The sequence below is a fragment of the Neopelma chrysocephalum genome, unplaced genomic scaffold (genome assembly GCF_003984885.1).
Source record: "Neopelma chrysocephalum unplaced genomic scaffold, ASM398488v2 Primary Assembly neopelma1_232, whole genome shotgun sequence".
Taxonomy (NCBI): Eukaryota; Metazoa; Chordata; class Aves; order Passeriformes; family Pipridae; genus Neopelma; species Neopelma chrysocephalum.
The window spans coordinates 43,652-54,225 of record NW_020897894.1 but is presented as its reverse complement, the minus strand read 5'-3'; the positions used below and the strand labels follow the sequence as shown (position 1 = coordinate 54,225).

Genomic DNA, 10,574 nt, shown 5'->3' with positions numbered 1-10,574 from the left:
AACCATACCCGGGACCCCCCAAAAACACCCCAAAACACACCCGGGACTCCCAAAAACACCCCACAACCACCCAAAAACATCCCCAAAACACACCTGGACCCCCCAAAACCACCCATAAAACACCCAAAAACAAATCTGGGGGGACAGGGACCCCTAAAACAACACTTGGGGGGAACTGGACCCCCAAAACCCACATCCCAAAACCTCCCAAAAACACATCTGGGGGGACCAGGGTCCCTAAAAATCACCCACCCCCCCAAAAAAAAATCTGGGGGGACGAGGACCCCCCAAACCACCCAAGAACCACCTAAAAAACCCCCTAAAATCCACCCCAGGACCCCCAAAAACCACCCAAAGACCACCCAAAAACCCACCCCGGGGGCACAAGGCACCACGTGGAGCCCCCCTAAACGTCCCTTCAGTGGCACAGAGCACCCCAAGAACCCCCCCAAAACACCCCTCAGGGGCACGGGGGGGGTTCTATAACCCTTGGGGTTACGGAACATCCCTCAGACCACCATCCCAAACACCTTTTGGGGCCACAGGACACCTTCCCAAGGGGACACAGCACCAAACAGCCCCCACCCCAGGGGACAGGGCATCTCAGGGACCCCCTTGGAAGGGCTGGGGGGGTTTGGGAGGGGGACAAATCCTGCCAGCCTGGCAGCCAGGGGTGGTCCTGGCTCCTCTCCCTGTGCCAAGGAGCCGGTAAGGGCAGGGAGAAGGCAGTGCTGGGGTATAAAAAGCTGGATATAAAAAGCCAGAAGAGCAGGGACCCCCCATCCTGCACCCCCACTTTGTCCCAGCACCTCCAGCACCCCCCCCGAGCCAAGTTTTGCTCCCAAATCCCAACCCAGGCTGGGCCAGGGCTGCCAAAGTCCGCCTGGACCGGCAAATAAACAGGGATAAAGGGATCAATGATTAACCAGGGGCACAGGGTGACAGCACTGCTGTGACCCCCCAACCCTCTCCGTGTCCCCTCTCCATCCCGGGATCCCCTGGGAATGAGGGGGAATGACCCATCCCTGTCACCCACCCCCCTCACTCCAAGAAGGAGCAGCTGCCAGCAACAGTTTTATTGGAAAGAACCAAAAACTGGTCACAGCAAAGGCAAAAAAATTCAGGAATTCCAACTTTTTTGGCATTAAAAGGGAGGGGAGAGGATGGGAGGAGCGTCCTGCTGGACCCCCATCCCCGCTGGGGATGCACAAGGAGGGGTTTGAGGCAAAATCCATGTCTTTTGGGGTGTTTTAGGCTGTTTTTTGTGGTCTCACAGCCCCGGGCTCGAAGGTCTCAAACAACTCCTGAACTAAGGCAAAAAAAAAACACCTGAAAAAGGTGAGAACTCAAAAACTTTCCCCTTGGGACAACGACTTGGATGCACAGAGAATTCTCCTTGAGAAACCAGTGACTCCTCAAGGACGGGAGAACCAGCCAAACCTGGGGCTGGTTTGTTCAACAGCACCTTGGAAAAAAACCAAAAAAAAAAAACAGGAAAAACTTGAAACCTCCCTGGAAACACAAGAAAAAAAAACCCAAATCTTTGGGATTTACATCAGCACCTGCACAGGGACGAGCTGAGGGAGCAGCAGCACCTCTGAGGCTCGTTAAGTCACCCCCCTTTACTGGGAGGACTGGAAAAGAGGGGGATATTCCTTTGGACTCACCCCCATGGGGATAAAACCCATCCCTGGGACGCTCCCCAGTGTCCTTTAAACCGACACTGCAACCCTTAAACCAATAAATAACGGGAATAAATTAACAACAAAACGGGGAATTCAGGAAGATCCCCCAGCGTGGGCGGCTGGGGAGCAGAATTCCCGGCCCAATCCCGGTTTTCCTGCCCCGGCAATGCTAGAGGAAGAAGAGCTGCTCGCTCAGGTGGGCGCTGGGCTCGTGGTGCAGCACCTGCCCCACCAGGAATGCCAACTTGTGGGCATATTTACAGGGAGCTGGCACACGGACGGTGCCCGGCCAGTTCCAGTACAGGTGGCACAGCTTGAAGGTCAGCCTGGGGACACACAGGGAGAAAAAAGGGGGATTGGTGATTCCCAGCAGGATGGATTTGCTCCCAGAGGCCAAACCTGCTCCCACCTGGGTGTTCCTTCCCCGCTTGGAGGAGGAGGCAAAGGTTGGGCCACCCCGGGGTGACACAGTGTCCTCTGTCACCTCTGCCATCAGAGGGATGGGATGGGATGGGATCCGCCTCCTCTGCCTCATCCACGTCCTCCCAGTTCACCCAGTTCACCCAGCAGGTTCAGCCCAGTGCCTGCACAGCCCCCCCTGCCCGCTCCAGGGGGCTGATTGACCCAAAAACCCCGAATTTGGGGGGTCCTCACGCTGAAACAAGACTGCCCTTCCCTCTGCAGGACACTGGGGGGCTGCAGGATATTGGGGGGGGTTCCAGGAAAGCTGCCCTTCCCTCTGCAGGATTTTGAGGGTCTGTAAGATATGGGGGGACTCCAAACCCCCTCCCTTCCCTCTGCAGGATTTTGGGGGTCTTAGGATAAGGGGGGACTCCAAACCCCCTCCCTTACCTCTGCAGATTTTGGGGGGGCTGTAGGGTCTTGGGGGGCTCTGGGACCCCTGCCCTTCCCTCCAGAGGTGCTTGAAGGGCTCTGGGCAGGATTTTGAGGAGCCTCTGCCCTTCCCTCTGGAGGATTTTTGGGGGGTCTCTGGACCCTCCCTTACCTCTGGAAGAGCTCAGAGGGCTCTGGGACCCCTGCCCTTATTCCTGCAGGATACTGGGGGTCTTTGGCCCCCCTGCCCTTCCCTCTGGGGGATTTTGGGGAGCTCTGGGGCCCCTGCCCTTACCCCTGCAGGACTTTGAGGACCTCTGGGCTCCTTGCCCTTATCCCTTCAGGATTTTGGGAGGGGGGCTGAAGGATCTCAGGGAACTCCAGGCCCCCTGCCCTTCCCTCTGGAGGATTTTGGGGGGTCTCTGGGCCATTCCCTTTACCTCTGGAAGTGCTCAGAGGGCTCTGGGACCCCTGCCCTTCCCTCTGGGGGGATTTTGGGGAGCTCTGGGACCTCTGCCCTTCCCTCTGGGGGATTTTGGGGAGCTCTGGTACCCCTGCCCTTCCCTCTGGGGGATTTTGGGGAGCTCTGGGCCCCTCCCTCACCTCTGGAGGTGCTCGTGGCTCAGGTTGGCCGTGTTCCACATGCAGATGTAGCGGGTGGGGATGCTGCAGCCCTGCCTGGAGCTGTGGGCCAGCAGGAAGAAATCCTCCCTGGGGGTATAAAAAGGGCTTTCTACAACCCAATTTCTTTTTTTTTGTTTGACTTTTTCCCCCAACAGTGTCTTTTTTTGCACCCTGGGGTGTTTTTACAACCACTTTTTTTTTTGCATCCCGGGTTTGTTTTTTTTTTTTACACCCCAGGGTGGGGGGTTTTTGCACTAATTTTTTGCACTCACGGATTTTTTTGCACCTTGGGGTAATCTTACAACCATTTATTTGCACCTGGGTTGTTTTGACAATGATTTTTTGCACCCCAGGGGTTTTTTTTACACCCCGGGGTGGGGGTTTTTGCACCAATTTTTTGCACTCAGGGATTTTTTTGTAACCCGGGGGGATTTTACAACCAATTTTTTGTACCCTGGGGTGTCTACAATGATTTTTTGCACCCCAGGGCTGGTTATTTCACACCCCAGGGTGGTTTTTTCTGCACTCTGCAGTGATCTTACAACCATTTTTTTGCACCCTGGGGTGTTTTAACAATGATTTTTTGCACCCCAGGGTGGTTTTACAACCATCTTTTTGCACCCTGGAGTGTCTACAACGATTTTTTTGTACCCCAGGGCTGGTTATTTCACCCCCCAGAGTGGTTTTTTTTGCACCCTGGGGTGTTCCTACCACCGTTTTTTTTGCTCCTGGGGGTGATTTTCACCATTTTTATCCCCCCTGGAATTTTTTCACATCCCAGGGCAGTTTTTTTCTCCCCTCCCAGGATGTTTTTCCTCCCCTTTTCACCTCCCCCAGCCCCGGGGGTGCCACTCACCAGCCCGAGGTGGTGATGGTGTGGTCGAGGACGGTGCCGGGCGGGGGGGACGTGAACTCCTCTCCCGTCATGCTGTAGAAGTTGGTGCTGATTTGCTTCTGCACCACCATGACCACCAGGCTGGGCTGGTAGTTCTCGAAGGTGTTGAAGCTCTTCTGCATCTGGGGCACCTCGTATTTGAGCACTGTGTCCAGCTGGGGGTCGGACACCCCGTCCCGATACACCACGATCTTCATGGGCAGCGAGTGGTTCAACTGGGAGGGTTGGGAGGGTAAAAACGGGGAGAGTTCGGTGTTTTTTCACCCCCAATATGCACGGGATGGGTGGGAAAACGTTCCCTGGATGGGAGATGCTCGCTGTGTCCCCAGGGATGGAGATCAGGACATGACCAGGCTCAGCCCCCCCCAAAATGCAGCTCAGAGTGGGGTTTTGGGAGGGCTGGGGGGGGGGCACAGAGCTGTGTTTGTGCTAATCACAGAATTTCAGAATGGTCTGGGTGGGAAGGGACCTTAAAGTCATCCAGTTCCACGGGCAGGGACACCTCCCACTAGCCCAGGCTGCTCCAACCTGGCCTGGGACACTTCCAGGGATGGGGCAGCCACAGCTTCTCTGGGAAATCCATTCCAGGGCCTCCCCACTCTCAGAGCCAGGAATTCCTTCCCAATATCCCACCTAACCCTGCCCTCTGGCAGTGGGAAGCCATTCCCTGTGTCCTTGGTCCTCCTGCCCAGCAAACTCCCAGTGCCCAGGGCTGTTCCTCCAGCACCCACAGAGGGCTGGGAAAACAGGATCACAGAACCCTGGGATGCTCTGGGTTGGAAGGGACCTTAAAATCATCCAGTTCCACGGGCAGGGACACCTCCCACTATCCCCAGGCTGCTCCAACCCAGCCTGGGACACTTCCACAGCTTCTCCAGGCAAATCCCAAGCACTGGGATTTCTCCTGGCCCTCGTCCCAGGCTGTTTTTCTCACGCTGTGGGGACGAGGGCCAGGGCTGAGCCCTTCAGTGCTGACAGAGGCGGGACGTGGCACTTCCCTCTGTGCAAACTAATCCCCGGGGCCGCTTCGCACGTTCCCGAGATAAGGATGAGCCGTCCCGGCTCCACATCCAGTCCAAAGGCTGCTGGGGAGCTTTGCCAGCTCCAGAGCGGCAGGTTTGGGGTGTTTTCCCCTTGTTTTGAGGGAATATCAAACCGTGGGAGGGTTTGGTGGGGGTTTTTTTTGTTGGCCTCACCTCGTAGAAGCGCTGGAGGGCTTGGGAGAGGCAGAGCCGGAGGCTGTCGGCGATCTCCTGGTGGGGCATCTGGAAAACCACCCTGGAAAACCACTTGGTGAGGATGCTGGGGATGGAATGGGAACAAGCATCAGGAAAACTCCCCCACTGTCACCAGGCAAAGTCCACCGAGGTGTTGCACAACCCCAGCTCAGCATTCCCAGCCCTTTTCCCAGCGATTCCCAGCACAAACACGCCGGCGAAGACCTTGTGGGTCGGGAAAAGCATCACCCTCGCCCCACTTCCCGTCCAAGGAAGGGGATTTTGGGGTGGAATCCCGCCAGATTCCCAGGGCAGAGCCGGAGGAACACCTTCCCCCCCTCTCCCAGGACTCCACGTACTGGTTCATACTGGCCACGAAGCCGATGACGGAGCGCATCCCTTGGCTGCGGCTGTGGTGCACGTCCATGCCAACAACCATCAGCTGTTTCTGGGAAAGGGGGGGAAAAAAAACCAGCCAGGTGGGATTTAGGGATAAGCCAAGACACCTCCAGGCTTGGATCCCTCCATCTGCGAGGGACTCCCGTGCTCCAAAGAGAATCCAACCCCCAGTTCTCCAGCCGGCGAGGGAAGCCCGTGACTACAATAATTCACCCCCTCGGAGCTTCCAAGCTCATCCCAGGCCTTTTCCAGGGGTTTTCCTGCCTTACCAGCGGGATGTCAACCCCCCAGAGCTGCCCTCCCAGCTTGCAGTTGATCTGCAGCAGAACTTTCTGGACCACGCTCCTGATCTTGCCGGGATGGCCCATGAGGGACTGGGCGTTGATGACCTACGGGGCGGGAAAACACGTGGAAAAGCGAGGCTGGAAAAGCACTCGGAGCTTCCCGGGAATGGTGGTCCTGCCCTGCTGGGCCCACCTGGGAGGGCACAGGGGCCTGGACACAGCACAGCTTCTTGATGGCCCCGTACATGTCGTCCCGGTTGCGGGGGGTGATGCACACGAGCAGCTGCACCTTTTCCTGCCAGGAATCGTGGAATTGTTCGGGTTGGAAAAGCCCTCCGAGGTCACCGAGTCAAACCCTAAGGCCGCCACCACTAACCCGTGTTCCCACGTGGTTTTTGGACACCTCCAGGGGTGGGGATTCCACCACCTCCCTGGGCAGCCCCTTCCAATGCCTGACAGCCCTTTTCCACGAGGAAATTCCTGCTGATGTCCAACCTGAGCCTCCCCTGTCCCCTGTTCCCTGGGAGCAGAGCCCGACTCCCCCCGGTTCTCCCCTCCTGCCAGGGAGTTTTAGGGAGCAATAAAGTCCCTCCTGAGCCTCCTTTCCTTCCAGGCTGAGCCCTTCCAGGTGCTCCCATCCCAGTTGTGCTCCCACCTGCCTGGTGATCCCCTGGGAACGTCCCCCCTCCCCACCTGGCTTCCCAAACCGCTCCGGATGCTCTTGACGTAGGACTCGATGCGCTCGTCCCGCAGCTCCTGCACCGTGGGCTGTCCCACCTGCATTCCCATGGCCCCACAGGTGCTCCTCACAGCTGCCAGCAGGTCCTGGGCCAACTGCTGCAGCCGCTTGGGATACACCAGGAGCCAGGAATTTATGGAGATCTGGGAAGAGAAGCGAGGATGGGCCGTGTTTCGGGCGTGTTCCCGCCCAGTCGTGCAGCTCCCAAGCCCTGCAGCACATTCCCATTTGGGAGAGGGGAAGTGGCCCCAGAGGGACGTGGAGCACAGAGGGGAATTCGGGAGAGGGGAATTTGGGAGAGGGAAAGCAGCCCAAGAGGGACCTCCAGCACATTTCCACTTGGGAGAGGAGGAACCTACGGAGCACAGAGGGGAATCTGGGAGAGGGAAAGTGGCCCGAGAGGAACTTGGGAAGCACAGAGGGGAATTTGGGAAAGGAAAGCAGCCCAAGAGGAACTCGGAGCACAGAGGGGAATTTCAGAAAGGGAAGCAGCCCAAGAGGAACCTGCAGCACAGAGGGGAATTTGGGAGAGAGGAATCTGAGAGAGGGAAGTGGCCAAAGAGGAACTTGGAGCACAGAGGGGAATTTGGGAAAGGTAAGTGGCCCAAGAGGAACCTGGAGCACATTTCCACTTGGGAGAGGAGGAACCTACGGAGAACAGAGAGAAGTTCAGGAGAGAAAAAGTGGCCCAAGAGGAACCTGGAGCACAGAGGGGAATTTGGGAGAGAGGAACCTGGAGCACAGAGGGGAATTTGGGAGAGGGAAAGCAGCCCAAGAGGAACCTCAGGAGCACACAGCATGGAATTCCTGCATCTGAAAGCCTTCCTCCAGCCCGGGAGGAGGCGGGAAAGCAGACACCACCCACCACATACCTCCAACTCCTTCGGAAAAACAGGCTGGAGCTCAAATCCAACATAAACAAGGGAAGGGTTTGAGCTGGAGGCAGCTCAGCCGGAATGCCAGCGCTTAGGAAAACCCACGCCAGCTCCCAGACAAGGGCAGGCTGTTCCCGTGGTGGGCTCACCGCCGAGATGGACACCTCCTTGGTCACCTCCCTGTGCCAGCTCAGGTCCTCCTCGGGGAAGAAGGAGCGGTGCCGGAGGTTGATCCGCTCCGAGGGCAGGATGTGACCCTGGGTCTGGACAGAGCAGGAATCCAGGGCTGCCCCCGTTCCCGGGGGGGGAAGGCAGGGAGCCTGGCACCCCCTGAGAGCCTCACCCTGCAGATATCCATGTCCAGGTGCAGCCCCCAGCGTTCCAGCTCCCGGGAGGCCTCCGGGCTGTCGCGGATCTGGCGCAGGAGGCCGGTGAGGCGCAGGTAGTGCTGCCGGGGGCTCTGCATCATCTCCCACATCACCTCCTGCAGGGGCAGTCCCCAGGCGTGATGGGGGGGCTCGGAGTTACCCCCCGGCAGCTCCCCAAAGCGGGCACTGCCAGCTGGGGAAAAGCAGGGATGGTGGGATGGGACAGGCTCTGACCTTCAGCGTCCGGCTGTTCTTCTGCAGGTCGGGCAGCCCGGTCAGGAAGGTGAGCTCTGGCACCAGCACCACCATGTCCAGCTGACGCTGCAGAGGGGACAGGCACCCTCAGCATTCCAGGGGCTGGGAGTCCCTGCCCTCCCCAGGAGTCCAGGACAGACTGTGGATTCTCTGTGCCCAGCTCACCTTCCTGTCCACCGTCTGTTTTTCCTTGGGCCTGTGGATGAGCAGCGGCTGGTCCAGATCCCTGATGGTGATCCCGTAGGTTTTGCTGGAAAAAAACCCCAACAAACAGCACAATCACGAAATCCTGGAATGGTTTGGGTTGGAAGGGACCTTAAAAACCACCCAGTTCCAACCCCCTGCCATGGGCAGGGAGGTGGCATCGGGCGAGACCTCCCTGCTCCTGCTCACCCAGCAGCGGGCATCGAGCCCTTCCCAATCCCGAGGGATGATCCATCCTCACCTGTAGTACTCCACGAAGGTGATTTCCTCCCCGCTGGCCAGGGTGAAAGTGTCCCTGGGGGTCTTGTCCCAGTCGATGTCGTCGACCCGGTAGGTGCGGTTGTTGTAGCGGGTGATGACCACGCTGCCCACCAGCTCCTTGGTGCAGTCGTCCTGGAACGTCTTCTGGCTCTGGGAGTGGATTGTTTGCCTGGGAAATGAGGAGAGAGACGGCCCGTGGAATGCTGCCTGCCCGTGCCATCCCAAAAATAAACACCCTTTCCACATCCCTGAAGCCTCCCGGGATTCTTTCCCGCTCCTCTTACATCACGCTCAGGACGGACTCGCTGCGGATGATTTTGTGGATGGAATCCACCATGAGGAAGAGCCCGCCGTCCTTCTTCCGGATGCTGACGGCGTATCCTGGCCAAATCTGGAGGCTGTATCCACAGGGAAAGATGCCCAACAGCACCAGGGTTAATCTAGAGCTGCTCCAGGAGCCAAGGAACACCCAAAATGCACAGGGATTTGTTTCCCAGCTCCCAGCTTCGGAAAACAGCTGCTCCGAGGTCAGGCCAGCCAGAGCTGACCTGGGAAAACTTCCCAATTTCCAGGCTGCCGGGGAAACTGGGATGTCCCTGGCACCCACCCGTGTTTATGCAAGGTGGTGGCCTGGGCAGGCTCGAAGAAATGTCTCCCAACAAGGCTCATGTTTAAGATTTTCATCACCCTAAGGAAGGAAAAGCAGGAAAAGTAGGACTGGGTCAGGCTTGGCAGGCAGGAGGGGGAGGAAAGTTTCCTCCCTGGAGCTCAGGGAGGGTCTCCTTGGTCTCCCACCTCCGGAAAACCACGTTGTAAAAGGGGATGCAGAGATCCGAGCTGGCCTCCAGGACCTTGGTCATCTGGATGGTGATGGAAACCTCCTCCCCATTACCCTTCCTCTGAGCCTTCACACTGACCTGTGGGGCAAGAGGGGGGGTTCTCCCACCCAAAACAAGGGCTGGAGGCCTGGGGGGGGGCACCTGGGCTAAGACAAGCCCCCCCTTACCTTGGGAATGTGGATGGGCAGGAAGAGGATGGAGCCGTCGAAGGCCAACACGTCCCCAGTGACAGCGTGCTGCTCCTTCAGCATGGCAAAGCGTGTGTTCCTGCACTCCACCTCGGGGCTGGGGACACACAGGGGCTTTTCTCCCTCCCCTGTCCCCACCCCAGACCCCGCTCAGCCCCCCCTGGAATCCCCCCTGAGGGGGAAATCCCGGAGCTCTTTGCTTTGCTGCACCGGGCACCCCATCTCATAGCACTCGGGACACGGAGAGCTCTGCCTGGGGACACCCCCTTCTCGAGGGGCTGTGGGGGACCCCCGAGGGGCTGCGGGGCCCCCCCATTAACCCCCCAGTACCTGAAGGTCACATGGTACTGGTAGACAACTTCGTTCTGGCAGTGGATCCTCACCAAGTTCAGCCCCAGGAGGACGGCGGGTCCCTTCGAGCCCGGGGGGGCCCTGGGGAGGGACACGGGGTCAGGGACGACCCAGCAGCACCTGGACCCCCCCCAAAACGCGGGGCTGGGGCTGCCACTCACGGCTGGGGGCTCCTGGGGGGGCGCAGGGGGCCGAGTGAGCTCGGGGTGGTGGGCACAGCGGTGGCTCCTCCAGGGCGGGTGGGCGGCGCGTCCCCTCGGCCTTGCCACCGGATCCTGCGACCCCCGGGCGGGCAGGGGTGAGCCCTGGCACGCTGGGGACACGCTGGGGGTGCCCAGGTGTCCCCCAAAATTCCTCCCCCCAATTCCTGCCCCACACCAGCCTGAGGGGGGGAGTGGCTCAAAAGAGCCGGTTTTGGGGACAAAACACAGAGGTGGCCCTGGCAATGTAGCACCGAGGGCGTGGGGCAGGAAGGGGGGTGATCACGCCAGGGGTGTCACTGGTAGAGGGTCCCCCAGCCCCCGTCACCAGGGTGGGTGATGGAGCCACTGGAAGG

The 10,574-nt window shown here is 58.8% G+C and overlaps 1 protein-coding gene across 2 annotated transcripts; it reads right to left on the bottom strand.

Moving 5' to 3' along the window:
- Positions 1-1,068: 1,068 nt before the first annotated feature.
- On the bottom strand, positions 1,069-10,291 carry PIWIL2 (piwi like RNA-mediated gene silencing 2). 2 transcript variants are annotated; one of them, XM_027703508.1, is made up of 19 exons: positions 10,179-10,290; positions 9,998-10,109; positions 9,647-9,764; positions 9,436-9,557; positions 9,248-9,328; positions 8,925-9,038; positions 8,621-8,809; positions 8,341-8,425; positions 8,155-8,241; positions 7,896-8,036; positions 7,702-7,815; positions 6,632-6,820; positions 6,132-6,233; positions 5,924-6,043; positions 5,615-5,703; positions 5,235-5,340; positions 4,000-4,253; positions 3,123-3,230; positions 1,069-2,011 (listed from the first exon to the last, which is right to left on the bottom strand). In XM_027703508.1, exons 3-19 carry the CDS (start codon positions 9,728-9,730, stop codon positions 1,855-1,857), a joined length of 2,142 nt encoding a protein of 713 aa, XP_027559309.1. In that variant the 5' UTR covers positions 9,731-9,764; positions 9,998-10,109; positions 10,179-10,290; the 3' UTR covers positions 1,069-1,854. The 2 variants fall into 2 exon arrangements, with proteins under 2 accessions (XP_027559309.1, XP_027559308.1); XM_027703507.1 differs by having other exon boundaries at positions 1,855-2,011; positions 9,998-10,099; positions 10,180-10,291.
- Between the last annotated feature and the right edge of the window lie 283 nt (positions 10,292-10,574).